We start from the raw sequence: 24,322 nt of genomic DNA, 5'->3' as shown, positions 1-24,322 counted from the left end.
AAGACATATTATTTCTCTATGAGTAGCAATAAAAAACTCCCAATTAAAAAAGAAACTACGTGTCATTACATTTTTTCCCATAAAGACATAAGAAATCTTACATTATGCTGTAGAATAGGATTGAGGTCACAGTCATATAATCTTACTCAATTTTTGTACTCATATTAATCATGTTAGAAATTGTACATGTCTTGCTCACTTAGCTGTACTGTATGCTCCAGGGACTAATATAAATCTTGATTTTTTAGATTAAGCCCAGTAATAATGTCTTGCATATGAATAGGGGCCTAATATCTAATTTTTCTTGAAAATTCACTAATTAAGTTGCTTGTATTACCCAATTTTCCATGACAGTTTCTTTACATGAATTTATAGTACAGGATTGCCAATGACCAAAAAAGATCATGAATCCTATTATGTAATTGTTGTATAGATTGCTATGAGCATTATGACACATAGCTTTATTCATACATAAGATGAAGAAAAAAATTACCATAATACTCACAGTTGTAACTAGGTCCAATACGGTGTTGAGCTTCCAGGCTAGCCAACGTGATGTGGAAAATGATGTGCAGCAACAGGAAGGAAAGACTGGTGAAGCACAGAGACTTTAATAACCGGCCCGTATGTCCTAGAAGGTAAGAAGCACAGAGACAGTGAGGGAGCTTCAGATGCAACACACTCATTCTGATCTTTGTAGTATTCCACATGGATCCCATTTCGGCCTAATCTATTATATAAACACACTTAGAAGTGTATCAAGTATAACAATTACTCTCTTATTAGTCTAAAGCTAAAGCTATCTTATTGCCTTTGTAAAATTATACAACTAATATTGATTAAAAATTCAGGCACCTGGGTGGCTCAGTCAGTTAAGCATCTGCCTTTGGCTCAGGTCATGAACCTAGGGTCCTGAGATCGAGTCCTGCATCGGGGTCCCTGCTCAGTGGGGAGTCTGCTTCTCCCTTTGCCCCTCCCCCAGCTCATGCTCTGTCCCCTAAATAAATAAATAAATAAATACTGAATAAAAATTAAATGTACAAGAAAAATGCTTTCCTACATATTAGATGACAAATTATCACAACGTGGAACCACAAATAACCCCTGGCCCAGAAAATTTTATAAGAGTTCCGCCAAAGTCAAAGGAACAAACAACCCCTATTTTATACAAGTAGTTTCAGAGAGTAGGAAAAGAAGGGAAGTTGCCTAAAACATTTTACAAAGTTAGAGTAACTTCAAATTTAAAATAAAATAAGGCTAGAATATAAAAAGGAGTTATAAGCCTGTGGTGATGGGTATTAAAGAGGGCACGTTCTGCATGGAGCACTGGGTGTTATGCACAAACAATGAATCATGGAACACTACATCAAAAACTAATGATGTAATGTATGGTGATTAACATAACAATAAAAAATTTAAAAAATTATATTTGCTAACCAACTGAACTAGCATAGTAAAAATATAACACATCATAATAAGCTAGGATTTAAAAGAGTGGAATCAGACCTATAAATACAGAGAACAAACTAGTGGTTGCCAGAGGGGAGAGGGGTGGAGGGATGAGCAAATGGGCAAAAAGACACAGGCTTCTAGTTATGGAACAAATAAGTCATGGGAATAAAAGATATGGCATAGGGAATATAGTTAATGATATTGTAATAGTGTTGTATGATGACAGATGAATGGTAGCTACACTTGTGGGGAGCAAAGCATAACATACAGAAAAGGTGAATCACTATGTTGTACACCTGAAACTAATAAAACATTTTGTGTCAACTATACCTGCCCCCTACCCCAAAATAGACCAGGGTTTATTTATTGCTGAGAAGCAAGTGTGATTTAACGTTAATAAATGTTTAGGTGTAAGTCATACACCAGTGGGTTGATATCATAATTTTCTAAATGGATGTAGAAGAAGCATTTCATAAAGTTCAAATTTTATTTATGATAAAAGGAGGGCACGTGTTGTGATGAGCACTGGGTGTTATACACAACTAATGAATCATTGAACACTACCTCGAAAACTAATGATGTACTATACAGTGGCTAACTGAACATAATAAAAGAAAATAACACTCAATAAACTGGGAATAGAAGGAAATATCCTTAAAATGATGACGGATTTATACCAGAAGTAAAGCAAGCATCCTGTTTGTGGTGGAACTTTAGACATACATTACTGTTAAAGAATGATCAAGGACACTTGCTATCCTTGCCACCACTTAACATACCACTGGGAACATTGGCCAATGTCATAAGATAAGAAAAAGAATGATGAATTGTAATAATTACAATTGTTTGCAGATAATATCAGATTAAACTATTTGTAGATGATATCATCACCAACATAGAATGTGAAAGTGAAGCCACAGACCAACCATTAGAACACAAGAATTCATAAAATGATTTAGATATAATATCATCTTACAAAAATCAATAGAGATCCTCTATATTAGCAATCATCAAATAGAAAACGAGATACAACTTAAATTAGCAAACAAAACTGTACTTTAAATGGTTTTGCCAATGTGTCAATTTGGCTGGGCAATAGTCCCCAGTTATTTAATCAAACACTAATCTAGATGCTGCCATGAATTTAGAGATGTGATTGAAGTCCATAATCAACTGACTTTAAGTAACGATATTATCCTTGACAATTTGGGCAGGCCTGAGCCAATCAGTTGGAAGTCTTGAAAACCAGTCTGAATAGAGAAGGGGGGGGGAAGTGGGGGGGGTAGAGAAAGGAAACTCTTGTCACCTGTGCACAGTAGCTTCAGACTGTGCCCATGAATTTCAGCTTGCCCATGACCATACTTCTTCCCCTCCTGAAAGCCTACCCTATGGATTTTGGACTTGCTTAGCAAGTTCATATAATCAATAGTCCAATTCCTTGTAATAAATTATATACATATAAACATATCCTACAGGTTGAACCCGGACTGAAAAAAATATGTAAGAATTAACCTTAACAAAAAATGCACAAGACCTTCATGGACAAAACTGTAAAACCCAACAGAAAAAACAAAGTAAAAGTCCTGAATAAATGAAGAGATATACCACATTCATGAATGAGGTAACTTAATATGACAAAAATATCAATTTTTCCCAAATTTAGTCTACAAATTCAATGCAACTTCAAATAAAATGCCAGGGGAAACTTTCAGGCCACCAGCAAACATATTTCAAAATATATAAGAACAGAATTTTTGAGGAACTCAACACATTTATTTAAAAATATATTTGGAAAAACAAAAACCTAGGAATTGACAGGCCAACTTTGAAATTTTGAGAAGATAAAAAACGGGTGAGTTGTGTTTGTACTAAAAGACAATTAAGGTATGCTATAAACCCATAAGTTAAAATAAAACAAACAGAATTTAGATTCCTTACAGAAAGGAAAAAAAGTCAAATGGAATACCACACAGTGTTCAGAAAAAAACCTAATTTACCTATATGAATTTGATAAATGTCAAAGTTGACCTCACAAGTCAAGAGGAGAAGAACAAGCTAGCTAGCAGATGAAAAATTGGCTTCAATAAAATAATAATAATAATGCTAGATCCCTGCCACAAAGGTGATCATCAGGTGAATAAAGACCTAAATGTGAAAGATAAAATTCTAAAGTCAATAGATGAAAACATGGAAGAATAACTTTGTGCCTTTTCCATGGGGATTGCCTCTAAAATAAGACCCAAAACATAAGTTATAAGGCCAAAAAATAGATGAATTTGACTGCATTAAAGTTGAAAATTCAACAAAGTCACCATAAATAAAATTCACAGATATTTAGCTGGGACATCTAAGATTAGAGATGAGATTACATAAGATTAATATTTCGAATAGATAAAGAATGCCTGCATAGCAACAAGACAGGTCAACCAATAGAGAAGGGAGCAAAACATCCAAATAAGCATCTTACAAGGGAAAACTTGAGAGGGCAATATGTTTATACAGAGGAACTAAAAGCGTAGAGGCATTTAATGGAGACATTATAGCTAGAACACAAATGGGTTAGCAGTTTACACTCATCATATTAAATTATAAAGATTCATAATAATGTTTTTTGTGAGGGGGAACCAATGTTTTGCTAGTAGTGTGAAATTGGTACAGTCTTTCTGGAGGTCAGTACTTAAGTATGCCTAAGTCTCTGACTTGGCAATCACACCCTGAGTTATAAAATCCAGAGAAATTTTTGCAACAGGTCTACATGGGGACTTGAATCATGATATTCTTCACATCCTTGTCTGTAGTAGCAGAGAATTGGAGATATTCCAATTTTCCACCACTAAAGAGATGAATATGTAAAAATGAGATGAACGTGCATCTTATAATACGTTCAACCATTAGGTGCATGAAAGTAGAAGAACAACATATGTGGATCTTAAAATAAATTGGGTTAACAAATGATAAGAGAAAAAAAAGGGACACAGACCACAAGATCATTCACATAAATTAAGAACACAGACCTGGAAAAATAACATATATGTTTAACACCAATGTGTTTCTGTATATTTAATATATGTATAAAACATATTTGTGTAGTTCCATACAGGGAGGCAGGAAATAGGAATGAGAATGGGGTATAAACAAGCAAGAGTAAATCAAAAACATGAGAGACACTCTGAACAATTCTAAAATAAAACTATTCTTGTGAATTGAAGAGTAAACTGTTGCAACACTTGTCTGGAGAGGACTAGGTGGGTGTTGGACTAGATGACCTACATTCTGGTCCTTGGTCTGCCTCTGGCCATGCAACTCTGATTAGACAGGCCGCCAGGCCTTTGAAACTCTAAGACTTTATACATAAATAAAATTTATTTATATGGCAAATATATACGTGATGGATATGTGGTACACTTATGTATTTATGTATGTATAAATTTTATATTTACATAATGATAAATACATAAGCTAAATATATATATGTAATTTGGTATATATAATTTTATATTTCAGTATGCATGTGCAAATACACACACAGATCTTTAAGATCTAACCAAAAGTCACATTATCTCATTTCAGTATAAAATCCTTCTTTAGTGGTTAAGAAAACTGCTTGCCACAGTCTAATGACTTGATTACTACTCTGATGTCACAAAAGAAAAGTGAGGCATTAAATTAAACTACTGAGATACCATAAATTGAATAGCTTTCAGGTCTACATTCAACAAGCCCATACTGGAAAGAGGGATTTCTCAGTAGCCCAGGAGGAGATTCCATTAAATCCTGCGCAGTATGTGTCTTTTAGGCAACGCAGGGTCATGGGAAACCACCCATCTCCTAGCCCACTCCTTTCAGCCACTGCATTACCAGCCCCTGACCCGCTGCCTTGGCTGCTGGGGCACTGGCTGCCCCCAGGCTCTGAGCTCAGGATATTTACTTCTGTGTTTCTAATGTTGACTCGCAAGCCTCAGTGAGTGCTGCTCACTTGGACCTAAGGCAGAGGAGCCCATAAAATGCCCTCAGGGAAAACATGGAACTGCCAAAAAAAAAAAAAAAAAAAAGAAGCTTAAAGGCTTAAAATGTCATAAACATAAAAATATATATACCTAAAATGTGCATTTCATTCTAAAATGCCTTTTCTTTCAATTTTTCTAACTTTTGACATAATATAGTTTTGGCATGTGGTCAGTTTTAAAAACATAGCTTAAGGAAGCTGAATTTTATTAGCCTTTTAGGGAAATGAAAAGTTTAAAATAAATGTAAGCAGAAGACAAGGGGATTTGTCTTCTGAGTTCTTCTCAATCCTACTGTAGCTTTTATTGCTTTCTTTAGGGACAACTAAGGATTAAATAATGTATAATTATGTGATATAAACAATTGGGTTTTACTTGTCAAGTATTTCCTTACATTTCCTGATTTTATATATATACACATCAGTATATATATAAATTTATATATATACACAAATATATATAAAAATTCAGTGGCATTTAGTACATTCCCAATGTTGTGCCATTTTCTCTATCTACTTTACAAAACATTTTCATCACTCCAAAAGCACCCACTAAGCAGTTACTTTTTCAATATTCCTGCTTCTCCTCACTGCTGGAAACCACAAATCAACTTTCTATCTCTGGATATTTCCCATAAATATTATCATACACTATGTGGCCTTTTGTGTCTGGCTTCTTTTCCCTTAACATGATGTTTTCAAGGTTCATCCATGTTGTAGTGTATCAGTGTTTCATCATTTTATGGCTGAAAATTATTCCATTGTATGTATGAACAGTTGTTCATTTATTCATCTGTTGATGGATATTTAGGTTGTATCTACCTTTTGACTACTGCAAATAGTGCTGGTATGAACATGTATGTACATGTATTTGTTAGAGTACTTTTCCCACTTATTTTATGTACATATTTAGGAATTGTACATACTGGGACTATGTAATGGGACTTGTACATACTGGGACTATGGTAATTACATGTTTAGCTTTCCGGGAAGCAGCCAAACTATTTTCCATAGCAGGTTCACCATTTTACATTCCTACAAACCATGTACAAGAGTTCCAATTTCTCCATATCTCTGCTGGCACATGGTATTTTCTGATTTTTAAAATTATTTATTATAATAGTCATTCTAGTGGATGTCAAGTGGTATCACATTGTGGTTCTGATTTCCATTTTCCTAATGACTAATGATGTTGAGTGTCTGGTTCATGTGTTTGTTGGCCATTTGCGTATCTTCTTTGGAGAACACTCAATTCTATTTTATTGGTCTACATTTCTATCCTTATAGAAATACCATATTTTCATTACCATAGCTTTGTAGTAAGTATTAAAATCAGGAGGCAGAAGTATGAGTGCTGAAACTTTGTTCTTTTCCAATATTGTTCTGGCTATTTGGGACGCCTTGCAATTCCATATGAATTTTTTATTTCTGCAAAAAAGGCCACTGGAATTTTGACAGGGATTGCACTTCATCTATAGTTTGTTTTGGGTAGTAATGACATCTTAAGGATATTATATTTTCTAACCCATAAGCACAGGATGTCTTTCCATTTATTTCAGTCCTCTTTAACTTTTGTTAGCATGTTTAACATTTTCAGTGTATAAGTCATTAACATCATTGATTAAACTTATTCCTAGGTATTTTATTATTTGGTTTGCTAAGGTAAATGGAATTGTTTTCTTAATTTCTTCTACAGATTGTCATTGCCCATGTACAGAAACATAATTGATTTTTGTGTGTTGATCTTGTACCTTACAACTTTTCTGAATTTCTTTATTAGTTCTGGTAGTATTTTTATGGGTTCTTGGAATTTTCTGTATATGGGAACATGCCATCTTCAAATAAGGATAGTTTTACTTTTGCTTTTCCAATTTGGTAGTCTTTTACTTTTTTTCACCTAACTTCTCTGGCCAGAACTTGTTGCACCATGCTGACTAGCAATTGTAAAAGCAGATGTATTAATTTGCTAGGGCTGCCAGAACAAAGTACCACAATCGGGGGGCTTAAGCAACAGAACTTTATTTTCTCACAGTTCTGAAGGCAAAACATCCAAGTTCAAGATGTCAGCAATTTCTGCTTTCTCCTGAGGCCTCTCTGTTTCACTTGCTGCCTTCAGGTGGCTGCTTTTTTACTGTGTCCTCACGTGGTCTGTTCTTTATGCACATGCAACCCTGGTATCTTTCTGTGTCCAAATGTCTCCTTTTTATAACACCAGACAGACTGGATTAGGACTCACTCTAATGGCTTCATTTTAATTTACTTTTTTAATGGCCAAATCTGGGTCAATTGAGATGATTATGTTTTTGTTTCCCCTTTTGTCCTAGTCATGTGGTGCATTACATTGATTTTCTTATGTTGAACCACCCTTGCATGATAAAATAAACTCCACTTGGTCACAATGTATAATCCTTTTAAAGTGCTGTTGGATTCAGTTCACTAGTATTTCACTGGGGACTTTTGCATCTATATTCATAAGGGGTATTGGACTGCAGTTTTGTTTTGTTTTTTTCCCCTTGTGTTATCTCTGGCTTTGTTACTGGTCTCACAGAATAAGTTAGGAAAGGTTCCCTCCTATTATATTTTACATTTTGGAAAAGTTTGAGAAGTACTGGTGTTAATTTTTCTTTAAATTTTTGGTAGAACTTACCAGTGAAGCTATCTGGTACAAGACTTTTCTGTGTTGAGAGGTTTCTGATTACTGATTCAATTCTTTAATTTTATAGGTCTGTTTATATTTTCTGTTTCCTTTTGTGTCAATTTTGGTAATTTGTATGTTTCTAGAAAGTCTACTATTTCAATTAGGTTATCTAATTTGTTGGCATATCCTTGTTCATAGTACTCACATATAATTATTTTAATTCTGTACAGTTGGTAGTATTGTCTCCACTTTCATTTCTGATTTTATCATTTGCATCTTTTCTCACTTTAGATTTGTGAATTTAGCTAAAGGTTTGTCAATTCTATTGATCTCTTCAAAGAACGAACTTTTAGTTTTGTTGATTCTCTCAACAAATTCTCTCTCAATTTATTGCATCCAATAAATTTTGGTATATTGAGTTTCTGTTTCTATTTGTCTCAAAGTATTCTCTAATTTTCCTTGTAATTACCTCTTTGACCCACTGGTGTTTAAGAATGCATTGTTTAATTTCCAGGTATCTGCAAATTTTCCAGTTTTCCTTCTGTTATTAATTTCTGGCTTTATTCCATTATAATCTGAAAAATACTTTATATGATTCAATCTTTTAAAACTTCTTGAGTATTCTTTCCTGGCCCCACATATGGTCTCTCCTATATTTCATGTAAACTTGAGAAGAATATGTATTCTTTTACTGTTCAGTACAATGATATTTATCTCTCTCTCTCTCTCTCTCTATATATATATATATATATATATGCCAACAAGACTATATATATAGTATTTTCAAGTCCTCTTTTTCCTTATTGATCTTCAGTCTAGATGTGCTTTCCAGTATTGAAAGTGGGCTATTGAAATATCCAATTATTACAGTAGAATTGTCTATTTATCCTTTTCAAGACTGCCAATGTTTGATTCCCATATTTGGGGACTCTGTTTCTTGGTGAGTACATGTTTATCATTGTTGTATATTCTTGATGAATTGAACTTTTATTGATATATAATACCTTCTTCGTAACAGTTTTTGATTTAAAGTATATTTTGTGTAATATTAATGTAATGACCTCTGCACTTTTTGGTTATAATTTGCATAGTATATCTTTTTCCATCCTTCCACTTTCAACCAACTTTGTCTTTGAATTTTTAGTTTCCTGAAGACAGCATACAACTGAATCATGTTTTATCATCCATTTCACCATCTTTGCCTTTCATTAGAGAGCTTAATCCACTTATATAAAAATAATTACTAAGGACACGCTTCTATAATTTTGCTTTTTTTTTTTTCCTGTATGTCTTATACCCTTTTTGTTCTTCACTTCCTCTATTACTTCATTCTTTTGTATTTAATTGATTTTTGTAGGGTATCATTTTGACTTCTTGCACATTTTCTTTTGTGTATATTTTTTTAGATATTTTCCTACTGGTTACCAGAGGGATTATAGTTGATATCCTAAATTTATAACAATCTAGTTTGAACTGATAACAACTTAGCTCCAATATCATACAAAATCTCTGCTTCCATATGGCTTCATCCCTTTTTATGTTGTTGTTGTCACAATTTACATCTTTATACATTGTGTACCTATTAGTATAGATTTATAATTATTGCTTTATGCATCTGTCTTTTAAATCATATAGGAAATTAAAAGAGAAGTAAAGAACCAACTGTTTTATATTTACCTATACAGTACCTTTATCGGAGTTCTTCAAATGTCTTTGAGTTATTGTCTGTTTTTTTTTTTTCCGTCTCATCCTGAAGGATTCCCTTCAGCATTTCTTCTAGAATAGACCTGTGAGTGACAAATTACTTTTTGTTTATCTGGGATTTTCTTGTTCTCCTTTGTTTTTCAAAAAATTAATTTGCATGATATAAGATTCTTGGTTAATAGTTTTTTCTTTTCTTTTTGTTTTTCTTTCAGTACTTTAAAAGTATCACTTTTCTGGCTTCCATGGTTTCTCAAGAGAATCTGTCCTTAATCTTATTGAAGTTCCCTTGATGGTGGTGGATCACTTCTTTCTTGCTGTTTTCAAGATTTTTCCTTTGCCCTTGGCTTTGACAATTTGATTATGATGTGATTCAGTCTTATCCTCTTGGAAGTTATTGAGATTGTCAAATGTGTAGTTTCATGTGTTTTTCAAACTTGTCAAGTTTTTGGTTGCTATTCCTTCAAATATTCTTTCTGGCCCTTTCATTCTCTCCTCTCTTTCTGGGACTCCCATTATGTGTGTGTTGATATGCTTGCCACTGTCCCTGAATTCTTTTAGACTATGTTCATTTTTCTTCATTTTTTTTTTTCTATCTGATCTCAGACTGGATAATTTCAACTGACCTGTCTTCAAATTCATTCAGTCTTTATTCTGCCTGCTCAGATCTGCAATTTGAACCGTCTAGTGAGCTTTTTCATTTCAGCTATTACACTCTTCAGTTCCAGAATTTCTGTTTGGTTACCTTTTACAATTTCCATCTCTTTATTGATTTTCTCTATTTGATTAGAAGTTATTTTCATTTGCTTTAGCTCTTTTCTCATGGCTTTCTTTAGCTCCTTGAACATACTCAACACAGGCAACATAAAGTCTTTGTCTAGTAAGTTCGATGTCTGCTTCCTCAGGGAAAGTTTCTGTTGATTTCCACTGTGAATAGGTCATGTTTTTTTTTTTTTTGTTGTTGTTGTTTCTTTGCACGTTTCATAATTTTATGCTGAAAACTAGACATTTTGAATACTACCATATGACAATTCTGGAAATCAGATTCTTCTGCCTCAGAATTTGTTTTTGTTGATTGCTGTAGGCTATAGCTGTATGTTACTTTTTTTTTTTTTAAGATTTTAATTTATTTATTTGAGAGAGAGAGAGCACAAGCAGGGTGGGGAGGAGGGGCAGAGGAAGAGGAAGAAGCAGACTCCCCACTGAGCAGGGAGCCCAATGCAGGGCTCAATCCCAGAACCCCAAGATCATGAACTGAACTAAAGGCAGATGCTTAACTGACTGAGCCACTCAGATACCCCTGTATGTTACTTTTCTAAACTATTTATTATGAAATCTATATCTTTTTCCATGTGTGGTCCATTCCTTTGTGTTGTCTTTCACTAGTGTTTACACAGAAATGTTTTTGAATATCAAGGATTGTGTGTGTGTGTGTGTGTGTGTGTGCGTGCGTGTGAGAAAGAGAGAGAGAAGGCTATTTACAACTCTGCCTTAGCATACACTTTCTACTTGCACTGAGACTAGAGATCCTACAGAAGTGAAAACTTGGAGTCTTCTCAGGCCTTTTCAGAGTATGCATCCTGCCCTGGGCATGCATATGACTTTCTATATTCCCCAGTAGACATGGGCACTTTGGGATGCCATAATTTCCCAAAGAAACTCTCTTTTCAGCTTTTGCTCCCAGGCTTTCAGCACTCTATTGTTTGCCTCAGCTGGAACCTTCTGAAACAAGCAGCTGTGAGTTGTTCATTTGCTTTACAAGGCTTTGAGAAATGCCTGCTCTTCTCTGCCTTGAATGAGTTCTGAATTAGGTGAAACAAGTCAAGTGTCCATCAACCTTTCAGGCAGCCCCAGACATACAAGAATACACAAACACAATTCTTTGAGAATAGGTCTGCTTTCTTCCCTCTGGAACCAGGGACCAGGGTCCCACACTGGAAATGTTGGCAGCTGTCTTCAGGACTGCCGAAATGCTGGGGTTGGGCATGGAGCAAAGATAAATAAAAATGCCAAAATACTATTCTGCCATTAAGTTACCTTCTTCTTGATTCAGCATTTCTTTGTTGTTGTAAATCTTTCACTGTTTTCTGGAGTTCTGAGAAAGTTATTCTATTTTTGCTTGAATTTTAACTGATGCTGTGGAGGGAAAGCTCTTGTTGCTATGTTCTCTGCCATTGTCACTGATGTCTTCTTTTGGTTTCAAACCATTTTTTTATTCCAACTTCTGGTTTTTTATTTCTTGTGTGTACATGTATTGTGTATATATATTGTGCATATATATACTCCTTCAAACTAATTGAATAGGAGACATTTATGCATCTATATAAATAAAATGCCACAAAATAACTAAATCTAACAGGTAATAATACCAAGAGCCATTAGTAATACCCTGCTCTATTCTCATAACTTCCTGCCAATAAAACCAATTAAGTAATTGGACTATAACAGCATCAAATATGTCCCTTTCAACCTTTTTTTCTCTAGTCCTGCTCCAAAGACTGTCCCAGTTGCAAAGCTGCACTGCTGTTACTGCCCTGAAGGCATCTGAAGTCCCCACCTCCTCCCCCCACCCCAGTTTTACCTCTCTGATTAGAGGAACTAGGGAATGGGATCCCAAGAGTTAAAGATTAAAGGGGAGATACTGGCAAGAAGAAAGCCAGAAGGGGGTAGGTTCCTCTAATTCTGTTACAAATCAGTACAAGTCTGCTCTCAACCCGAAGTACATATGCATGGAATGAACCCAAAAGACCTTTGATAACTGAACTATGATATAATGAACTACTCAAGTACCGGTCTGATCCCTGAGTGGTGCACATGCAAGGAAGACCAAATAGAAAAGCAAAGAATTTGAGAACTGAACTGACATTGAACCACCACCCACAGAAAGTGAACAAAACTTGTGACTTGAAACGCACCCAACTAACTGCAGAAACAAAGAAAAACAAATCAACGGTTCCCCAAAAACTTTAACATGACCTAGGGTCTCATAACATAATCTTCAAAGTGACCAGGATACAATCCCAAATTACTTGACATAAAAAACACCAGGAAAATCTGACCAATTCTCAAGAGAAAAGACAATAAAGCCAACTTTGAGATTACCCAGATGTTGAAATTATTACAAAATGATTTTAAAACATCCATTACAACCACATTCCATGAGGTAAAGGTAAACAACCTTGAATGAATGGAAAGATCAAAGTTGTCAGCAGAGAAATAGAAAGTACAGGAAAAAAATAAATAAAATTTTAGAACTGAAAATATACAGTATCTGAAATTTAAAATTCCCTCAATGGGCTCCATAGTAGAAGAGAGATAACAAAGGAATGAGTCAGTAAACTTAAAAAGATTAATAGAAATTATCCAACACAAGTAACACAGAGCAAAAGATTAAAAATCTTAATAGACCCTCAGGAACCTGAGGGTCAAAAAGTCTATAATTTGTGTCATTGTGCCCTTAGAGTTATCAAAGGAAAAGAGAGAGACTGGTGCAGGAAAAAAACGGATAATAGCTAAAAAGTCCCCAAATTAGGTGCACACATAATTTACATATTCAATAACCTTAGCAAACCCTAAAGAGGATGAACTCAAGGAAACCACTCCCTGATACATAATAACCAAGGTAAAGAAAAATTGAAAGCAGCAAGAGAAAAATGTCACATTACATATAGGGAGACAACTATTTGAATTACCATGTATTTTTCATCACAAACCATGAAGACCAGAACACTGTGGAACAACACCTTTGAAGTTATGAAAGAAAAAAACTATGAACCCAGAATTCTATATCTTGTGAAGATATCCTTCAGGAATGGAGGCAAAACACAGACATTCTCAAATGAAAAAACAAACAAACAAACAAACAAAAACTAAGAGTATTTATCATCAGAATTTCTGCTCTAAAAGAAATGCTAACACAAGTTCTTCAGGCTGAAGGGAAACGGTACTGAGGGAAAACTTGGAACTTCAGTCATGAAGAACAGCAACAAAAATGGATAAAAATGTATTTGTTTTCTCTCTCTCTCTCTCTCTCTCACACACACACACACAATTATAACCATGCCCCAATTAAGTCATGGCATTTCTAGAAATGATTCTTGGTTTTTCTGGTTTTGGAAATATTTTGTGTGTGCAGAAATAATTGAGGGTATTATGTTGCCCATGTGTTTTGAGTAGTCACTCTTATTTATACAAGAAATATGAAATATCCAAAGATATGTCACCTAATAAATAATCACTCATAATTAGAAACATAAGAAAATGGGGCATATATTAAAAAGGATTAAAAATACATATGCTAACTTCAAGATGATTTGCAAACGTACCCAAATAGCAGATTTACAAAATGAAAAATTTATGGCCAGAATGACAGGGTACCAAACTCTGTATTTATATACTATATTTCTCTAATTATTAGAATGTGAAGGCAGAAAAAATTTAAAAAGTGGTAGGTATCAAAAGAAATAGAAAACAAGGAGAAAACAGTTTTTCTCAATAAATTTTAATTTGAGGGTTTTTAATAGATTCTGTTTATTTATCATATATTTTCTCAAATAGAGCTAAAAAAAAAAAAGACTATTATCACTTTATGGATTTCATCCAGGTACTTGGATTTAAACACAGGCGTAAAGTTAACTTCGGTATAAATCTAAACATAGGAATAATAATTTATTATACTTTTGAAAGTAATTCAGAGGTTATTGCCTTAACCAACATTTCCAATTCTCTAGCTTTCAAGGGATTCAAAATGTGACATGCAAATGTGGAAGATCCACGGTTCTCATGATTGTGCCAATATGTGTAAGCTAATTTTGAAATTTTCCACTGAAGAAGTAGGGCATTCCGTAAACCTAGCCATTCTTAAAGGAGAGCTCTGAGCCTTGTGGTCATTTGCTTTTCGGTAAAAATGAAACAGCAAGAAGTTTCATTGGTATGGGTTTAGAGGTAAGTTAATGAATTTAATGCAAATTCTGCCTAAAGACAGAGTTTGAAGAGTTCTACATATATTTCAAAGTCTTCAGCTTATACCCCTAAGACAGTTTTATTATTTATTTGCAACACCATGTAGCCAATGTACATGGTATCTAGGAAAAAATACCTTGGGAAGCAAATATTTATATTTAAAGGACTTCCCACAATTTTATGCTCCAGACAGAACAAATGAAAATCAAGTTGATACGTAAAACTGAGGTTTTTCTTTTCAATTCAAAATGAGGTTAAATATAGATAACCATTAGCTGGAAAGAGTGTGCTGGGACTTCAGAATCAACTAAGCAGTCAAGCTTTTAGGTTGAGTACATGAACGTGCTAATACTAACCATTTTGATCTACAGGAATGGCCATTTCATTAGCATCAAACTCATACAAATGGAGAGAAGAAATACATGTCTACTACATAATTCTATTTGAAATCTTATTGAGGTCATTATTCCAGCACTCCTCAAACCCTTTTTTGCTAAAAAGAGCAAGAGAGTCTTTCTGGGAACTCTACAAAGCCAACGGAAGAATGAATGACAAGATCATTTCCTTCAGAGTTCTCCCCACCTTCACAAATTGGACTAAAAACTTCCACTGTATGTCTCCAAGTGGGACTTGGAATTCCCCACCACACCCACCTCTTAATCCTCCCTTGCAAAAGCTCAATTTTCTATTTCCAATTTTTTTATTGACATATTGTTGGAGCCAAAAAAAAAAGGATTTTTTTCCCTTCTGCCTTCCCATTTGGATCCATCATTTATTACCTTGGCTTTATGTGCTATTGTTTAATAACTTTTAAAGTATTGTAATTTCTGCCTAAAGGTTCCCCACATAAACTGATATAATCAGAGAGAAAAATGGCATTCTGGGAACATAGAAGAATGATAAGTGAGGAACTAGGAAAAGGACGTGAAGCTGCCAGCATCACAAATGTCCACTCCATTCTTCCTTCTAAATTTATCATTCATGACCAGGTCTCAGGTCTTCTATATCTTTCCTTACTACTCTGACATGAAGGGATCTCTTTCTGAGTCCTATATTGTATAATGTCTTTATCTGACACTTGGAAATATATATCTTATCATGTCAGTTGCTGTCCTAGGCTGGGTCACCAGGAAAAGACTCAGATTGAGATTGATGTACAGGAAGTTACTGGAGAGGGCTCTCGGCAACACCCCTAATAGGGGAGTGAGGAAGGCAGGACTGAGTCAGGGGAGAAGCTGGACTGGGGATGCAGTTGCAGTGGAGCCCTTGGAGGGTCCTTAGGGAGCTTTGGAGCTGGAATGGCCGTTCACAACTGTCCAGAATTGAGACAAGGGGGCAAAGCCTGTGTACCCCACTTGCCCCCATCACTGGCCAGAAATTGGTTGTGGGCTGTCCCCAGAGATGGGTGTTATGTGGGCAAGGCAGCTTCCTACAGTTAAAGACCGTGATTGCTATGAGTAGTCATGAATCAATTCTCCAGGAACCTGGGGGGATCAGTGCCACCATCATGGAGGGGGTAGGGGCAACACCCCACAGGGCAACTAGGTCATCTTGTTCTAGACATTCATTGTCCTCAGCATAAGCATCCTGAAGGCAGGCACCACTCCTAGCATAAGATCTCAAGCTTAACAGCTACCTCACAGCTGAATATCTGTGACAAGAAGCAGAACTGAGAGTATGAAGCAGTAGATCCTTCTCACTCCAGAAAACACTGGGACTTGCAGGGGAGAGTGCAATTCTCACTTTGAGGTACCTCCTTTGCCCTAAACACGTGGAGATAGAGTTGACACTTGGACAACATGGGTTTGAACTGGACAGGCCCACTCATACACAGATTTTTTTAAGAGTTGACAGCAAAAGCCAGAAGACCTTTCTTTACAACTGCTCGCCTCCAGTCTCCATAGCACCCAACCAAAGGCGATCTGCACAGGGGTCATGCCTACTGCCCTCTGTGGGTCCAGGAGGCCCCCTGGGCGGCCCAGGCAAGGGCAGGACCTGGCAGGGCTGCAGGTCGCCCCATGTATTGATGGTGGTGGTCAGGGTGAGCACCAGGGCTGGCAGGCAGGAGGCTGGGCTGAAGCAAAGGAACCTGCCCAGAGGGCAGGGATGGCACAATGGTAAAGCACAGGGAGCCCCTCCCCAATTTGGCCCCTGTCCCGCCTCCAAAGGCCAGTGCACTCACGTGTGGCCTTGGTTGCTGATGGCCCCCCATTGTTGCTGGTCACCTCCAGCTGTCCCTGCCTGCAGTCCCCCCTGGCAGCTAAGTCAAGGCCCCCCCCCCCGACTGCTGAACATCACCATGCCATCCTGGGGTGGGACCCATCAGTGCCCCTGCACTTGTCCCAGCCTGGCCTGCCTATCCCTGTATTTTTTTTCAGTAAATATACATAAAGCAATATAAAAGTATTTTCTCTTCCTTAGGATTTTCTTATCAATATTTTCTCTTCTCTAGCTTACTTTATTGTAAGAATACAGTATATAATACTGTAACATATAAATTATGTGTTAATTGACTATATTATCAGTAAGGCTTCCTGTCAATAGTAAGTTATTAGTAGTTACATTTTGGGGAGTCAAAAGTTACAGGTGGATTTTCCACTGCATGGTGGGGTGGGGGGTGGGCAGAGCTCCTAACCCCTTCGTTGTTCAAGGGTCACCTGTAATAGGTAAATTATGAAGCTGATGGCCAAGAAGATATAACCAGACACCAGCCAAGGATAATCACCTCTAAAGGGCAGAACTAGAAGAGAAATTCAAAGCTGAGTGCGAGCCGTTCTTGAAGCAGGCAAAAAAAAAAAAAAAGTTGGCTTCATGGTGAACATCTAATTACATGCTTGGTATGAGCAAGGAAACCATCATTAGGAAGCCTGATTAAAACAAGGGTTTGGGTTACAGCTCCTCAGATTTTGAAAGGATGCTGGGAAAAAATCTGCTCCTGACCACTTTGTGATTTATAGTTTATAAGGAGCTGTGTGCTTGGGGAAGAGGGAGAACGTGGATTGTGACCACATACCAGGGAAGTCCAAATCCCCAATGTCATCACAGGACAGATCTCTGTCCCCACGGGGATCCCATGGGTCCAGGTGGGAGCAACTGAAAAGCTTTAGAAAGAAAGATGAGCATGGAGGATGTGGAGGAGGAGAGAGCTAGAACCAGAGGAAGAGAGAGAGGGAGGGGCTGAGACCAAGGAAGCCTTCTTATTCAGTATGAGTAAACAAATAGTAATTCAAAACACATGAAGAAACACGAATTCACCAAAGGTAAAATGAAAAAATTATGCAACATACTGAAAATGACTTTAAATTCAGTTTCTTAGGGTTCTCCAAAAGATAAATAAAGTAAATCCTGAAAAGGGAACAAAAAATTATTTTTTCAAAGATAGGAGAAATGAAATAAAATAGATAACACTGAAAAACAGCAACCAGATGTCTTAGAAATTTAAAATATAGTCATTTAACTATTTAAATAGATCAATAGGGAGGCTACTCCCTAGATCGGGTGGAGACAAAGATAAATTTAGTGAACTGGATGACAGGACTGAGGAGCTCACCCAGAACTCAGCACAAGATTAAAAAGAACATGTAAAACAGCAGTCGGCAGACATGGAAGACAGATGGAAAAAACTCAACATAGACTGTTAGGAATTCCAGAAGAGCAGCAGAAACTGTGGAAGAACTATTTGACGAATTGCCTTCCCATTACTTGTAAATTTATTCATGAAACAAACCAGTTTCATAACTACTGTGTGAGAGACATCTTGTTAAAGACCTCAGAGTCTTTGGATAGAACAAGGCATATTGTACCCTTGTGATCACACATATTACAGAGAAGCAGAAAATACGTTAGGTATATCATAAAGATAACAAATTACCAAATTCAAAAGAAATTCGAAATGACATTTTTCTTAAATCAATTAGAAACCATATTTGGGTTTTTTTTTTCATTTTATTTATTTATTTGACAGAGAGAGAGATAGCAAAAGCAGGAACACAAGCAGGGGGAGTGGGAGAGGGAGAAGCAGGCTTCCTGTGGAGCAGGGAGCCCGATGCGGGCCTCGATCCCAGGACCCTGATCATGACCTGAGCCGGAGGCAGATGCTTAACAACTGAGCCACCCAGGCGCCCCTAGAAACCATATTTGTAAAAAGATATAGTTGACTCTTAATGTGGGGTTAGGGCTACTGACCCCCCCACAACACACAGTCAAAAATCTATATATAGGTTTGGACTCCCCCCAATTTCACTACTAATAGCCTGCTATTGACCTGAAGCCTTAACAACAACATAAACAGCTGATTAACATGTTTTGTATCTTATATGTATTATATCCTGTATTCTTACAATAAAGTAAGCTAGAGAAAAGAAAATGGTATTAAGAAAATCATAGGGGTGACTGTGTGGCTCGGTCGGTTGAGTGTCCAACTCTTGATTTTGGCTTAGGACATGATCTCAGTGTCGTGGGATGGACTCCTAGGTCAGGCTCTGTGCTCAGTGGTGAGTCTCCTTGAGATTCTTTCCCTCTCCCCCTCCCCCAGCTCATGCATGCTCTCTCTCACTCTCTCTAAAAATAAGTAAATGAGGGGTGCCTGGGTGGCTCAGTCAGTTAAGCGTCTGCCTTTGGCTCAGGTCATGATCCCAGGGTCTTGGGATCGAGCCCTACATCAGGCTCTCTGCTCAGCTGGGAGCCTGCTTCTCCCTCTCCCTCTGCCTGCCGTTCCCCCTGCTTGTGCACTCTCTCTTTCCCTTTCTCTCTCAGTCAAATAAATAACATCTAAAAATAAATAAATAAAACTTTAAAAAAAGACAAAAGGAAAATCATAAAAAAGAGAAAATACATCTACAGTATTGTACCATATTTACTGGAAAAAGAACAACATATACATAGGCCTAGGCAGTCCAAACCTGTGTTGTTCAAGGGCCAACTGTGCAGGTAAATGAACATGTAGAGTTGGCAAGAAGCCAAAACTTTCAGCAGAATTGGAAATTCTAGGTCCTCCATCTCTGAAGGCCAGACATTAATATTTTAAGCAAGGACACAATTCTGCCATTTTAGTACAAAAGTGGTCACGCACAATACATGGACACGTTAGTAATGGCTGTATTCCAGTAAACCTTTATTTATGGAGACTGAAATTTGAATGTCCCATAATTTTCATATGTCAGGAAATAATGTGGATATTTTTTCAACCATTTAAATTAACTCACAAGCTGGGTTGAGATAGTGTTGGCCTGTAGGCTGCAGTTTTCTGACCCCTGCTCTAGCCCAAGAAAGCACACTTGAAGGCAAACTGTTCATAAGTATAGAGAAACAAAAAGGACTGTGCTTTGACGTTCAAGGAATGTTCTTGTAGGCATTCCACGGATTCCGTGATGTCTGAGGGTCATTCCCTATTTATGGAGAAGTAACAAAGCGCAGCGTGACTCATTCACACCAGGTGGTAAGCACCTGCCCTCACTGCCTGCACCCATGCGGTTTGTTACTAGGACAAGACGCCCCCCCCCACACTTTCACTTTCTCTAATCTCACCATTTCCAAAAGGAAGTCAGGCCAAAAATCAGAGCCCACGTTGTAAGTATATGCCAAATTCTTAATATCAGGAGGTAGCTGTTCTATTGTGATGTTTTATTAGAAAGGAAAAAAAGATATTCAGGTAGAAATGTATTCATAAACACAGAGCCTTGTGTAAGCACGCTAACAAATTCCTGCTGAGGTCTCATAAGCTGAACTGTGCAAAGGAGACCAAATTGGATAACGCAAGCACCCAAATAAAATGGCTTTCCTTGCACGTTCTCACGGCCCTCCACAGGCGGGCTTGGCAGAGAACAGGCCAATACAAACATCCAATGTGGATATGAAGAATTTCCTTTAGTAGGATCAATTGATTAACCAGTCCCACTCACACAGAGGAAGGCATTTCCAAGTGCAATGAGCACTGGGGCTACCTCGTGGAATGGCCAACGCCTTTGCAGGAAGTCAAGGGCAGAGATCCAAACACAGGAGACAGGAAGTCGCTCAGCCTTCTGCAGAGCCACCCAGTGATGAGCCTTGGCCTTGTCCTTCCAGGTCTTCCTTCTGGAGGGGAGGAGAGCACTTGGAGGCTGAATGATGCAGTGGGATTCAAGAATATGGATGCTATTTGCTAGAGCACTGAGAAAAGCTTTCATGTAAAAGTGAAACTTCTGAATTGGGGCTTTTTGCCAATTCAGTAAACCAATTATAGGACTAAGGGAAGAGAGAGAACAGTCAGTATTCTTTGGAGCTTTTACTTTTTTTGTGTTTTAAACCATGCTATGACATCAGCAACTCACTCTAAACAACTGATAGTTTCCATGTCTTTCTACGAAGGCCTGAGAAGTAGAGGGTGTGAGTGTGGGCCTGGCCACTGTAGAAACTCCCCAACTGCAGACATCTTCTGACTGCAGACATGTCCTGCCCATGCCCCTGCTAGCTCCCCGGGATCTACATATGGCGCACAGGGCGGGGCGTGGTTAGCGGTGACACCCCTGAGCACTGGGAACAGAGGGGCAGCTACACTGTTCCCTGGTTCCCTCTGGATGAAAATCCTGCAAATTTCACAGTGAAACAAAATAAGACAGGAACTTAGATATTTACCAGACTCGGCCCCATTCCACCTCCGGTTCTGGGACTTCACAGATTTTCCAGACTGAGTTGTCTGCCTCCCTCATTTATCCTCAAAGAAACGACATGGCAACTCATGTATATCAGGGAGTGGCCATTTGGGAATAAAAAGCCTTAGTCATTTTTTAGATGATTCAAACTATGAGCCAGTATGGTTTGATGTCCATACATTTCCTTTCAGTTGGAGAGGATGTGGAAGGAAGAAAATATAAAATAAACAAGTAGGACATGAGAAAAATCTGCTCTGCTGATCAAGCTGTCAAAATTAGAAGGGAGAATTTTAAGGAAATTCTGAACTTATGAATGGTCTCATTTCTAAGAACTTCAGTTATCTCAATAATTCGTTATTTCAGGGAAGAAAATGTGCCCTTCTGAAATGTGTGCTTCCCCAATTCTCACTGCATTCACCACGATGCAGTTTTGACAGAGAAGTCCTTTCCAACATCTTGCTCCAGATAATTGATTGGTGCATTTCCTAATGTTGACCAGACTATAAGTTCCTTGAAGGTAGGAGCCAAATATCACACCTCTCTAGACACTCCCGAGTGTCTAGCACAGCGCTTTGCACATAAGAGTCCCCATTAAATGGCTCCTGAAAAGACATAATAAATGAAAATCACATAAATGAGAAAAGGTAGTCCTTGTGTACTGATCTCAATATATGTTGGCAAGAATGTTTCGCATCAAGCCAACAAGAAGTCTGCATACTTCTTGTTATTTTACGAGGCCAGTTTGCCAAATTCGGCACCAAGGGACCTACAAATGGTAATGAATGGGAGAAAACAATTAGGTTACTGAGTCCATTCCCTGGCAAGGCAGGCTCATTCCCTGTGGAGCATTCTTCCAGCAATTAGCTTTAGATGTTTTCTGCACAGTTATTCTGCAATTCCTTTAGGAAAACAGTGAATTCAATTCTGAAAAAAAAAAGTCTCTTCTGCTACACTTCATTCTCTTAGACCCCATATAACTTTGCCTTTGTCTCTTTTTTCTTTCACATCTCTTTAAGAAGTCTGGCTTAGTTCCACATGTATTGTCAGTCATGAATACGTGTAGAAAGGAGTTATTGTCTTCAGCTTCATGTTGACAGAGATTAGGAAGCTGGGGGGTGGTGAAGTGGAGAGTGATGCTCATCAAAGGCAGGTGGAGATTAGTGACTGTCAGCGTGCTTCCAGCAGCTCTCCTCCTTCACCACCTCCACCGCCCCCCGTCCCCGCTTTTCCATTGGCATGAGATGCCCAGATCAGGTGGCCAGGAGGGTCTTTCTGTCCTGGTCGGCTCATCAAGAGAGACTTCTGCGCTGTTATCGGCTCATTTTCCCCGTAGGGAACGTGCACCAGGTCGCTATGACTAACTGCCTTGTGACCTGCAATGTTTATGCTCCCCATCCAGGAGCTCCCTTTTCAGGCTGGGGGAGCCAGGCAGGGCAGCCGTCAGCCAGCACCCCCTTCTGTCGGTGGTTTGTGCTCCCAAGCACCAGAGGAATGACTCATCTGCAAAAGGGGGTCTCCAGTAAAAGGCACATAGTATCCTCAACATCTCTCCCCAGAAAGAGCTTAGCACATTTTCGAAAATCAGCTTTTTAATTATTTTTTTTTTTTTGCCATTGCTACAAGGGTATGTTTTCATTTGTCTATAAAACTGGCAAGAATACAATGCAATTTCTCTTTTTAGATTGTATGTGCCTGTCTCCTTCCTTTGGCTCAGGTCTCAGTTCAGATGTTTACACCTTCCCTGGTCCTGCAAGCGAAGAGGGACACCATCTCCCCAGGTATTGATGTTACCCTGCTTTGCACACCTCACTACTTGGAATTACTTTATTTTATTTCTTTTTTTATTCTCTCTGTCTCTATCTCTATCAAATGTAAGTTTCACAAGTCCAAGATCCTGTTTCTCCTGCTTGGTTATCACTATACCCCAGATGCATAGAAAAGTGCTTAGCAGATAGTTAGCACACAATAACTATTGGTTGAATGAATGAACAAATGAATGAAATGTAACAGGTGAACATAGTAAGTCATGTTGATTTACAGCTGTTAATACAGCCATGTAGTGAACACAATGTAAAATCTTTAACCTTCGCCAGGGTAAAAGATTGAAGGATGCAGGACGTTAGCATATGGCAGGGAAGGGAATAGGCAGCACTTGTCTCCCCACAGATCAATTCATGGAGTTCAAAAATTTACCTACTATTAGCTTATTGGCCTTGCATTCACATTCACATTCCTACATCTGCTATGAAACAGAGCAGCCAAATCCACAGATCCCTCCTTCCCATAATTTTCAAGTTCATTCATCCTTTTCCTTCCTTCTTTCCCTCCCTCCCTTCCCTCCTTCCTTCCTTCCTTCCTTTCCTATTCTCCCCCACCACACACACACACAGACACACACACACACACATTCTTAAGATGCTTCCCTTTTAGTTTTATCTGTTATTTGATTCTTGAGTATATTTCTTAGTATGAAGATCCTTCCTGAATAGTCAAAAAATGATCTTAATGTATTTTTGTTTTTTATTATATTACCTATTTTTTCATTTTAACCAGGACTTATATCATTTAGAAGAAAAATATATGGCAGAGATTTTAAAAGTGTCTTCAGAGACAAAATAGTAAATTGAATTCCCACATTTAGTCACAATAGACTCAATTATGAGAGAAAATACATCTAGCTCCCACAGATTACATTTTAAAAAAACATAAAATCTCTAAGTCATTTGTCTAGACCAAATAAAATGAAATACATAGGTATTTAGTACAAGATTCAATGAGTTTTGGCAAATGTTTGCATCTGTGAAATAATGTGACAAGATCTAGAATATTTACACCACCCAAAATGTTCTTCATGCCCTTTCCAGTCAATTCTTACCCCTTCTAGAGATTTAAGAATCTCAATGCAACCTAAGCATGATAAGCTCAAAGAGAAATCAC

The 24,322-nt window shown here is 37.5% G+C and overlaps 1 protein-coding gene across 2 annotated transcripts in view; it reads right to left on the bottom strand.

Moving 5' to 3' along the window:
* PIEZO2 (piezo type mechanosensitive ion channel component 2) overlaps positions 1-24,322 on the bottom strand; it is a 505,679-nt gene that overhangs the window by 331,232 nt on the left and 150,125 nt on the right. For both annotated transcript variants that reach the window (XM_032399040.1, XM_032399041.1), the window contains exon 3: positions 506-631. In XM_032399040.1, coding sequence (XP_032254931.1) covers positions 506-631 — 126 coding nt within the window. The remainder of the gene's footprint in view (positions 1-505; positions 632-24,322) is intronic.

The sequence above is a fragment of the Phoca vitulina genome, unplaced genomic scaffold, assembly GCF_004348235.1.
Source record: "Phoca vitulina isolate PV1807 unplaced genomic scaffold, GSC_HSeal_1.0 scaffold126, whole genome shotgun sequence".
Taxonomy (NCBI): domain Eukaryota; kingdom Metazoa; phylum Chordata; class Mammalia; order Carnivora; family Phocidae; genus Phoca; species Phoca vitulina.
This window is presented reverse-complemented; position numbering and strand designations above follow the sequence as displayed.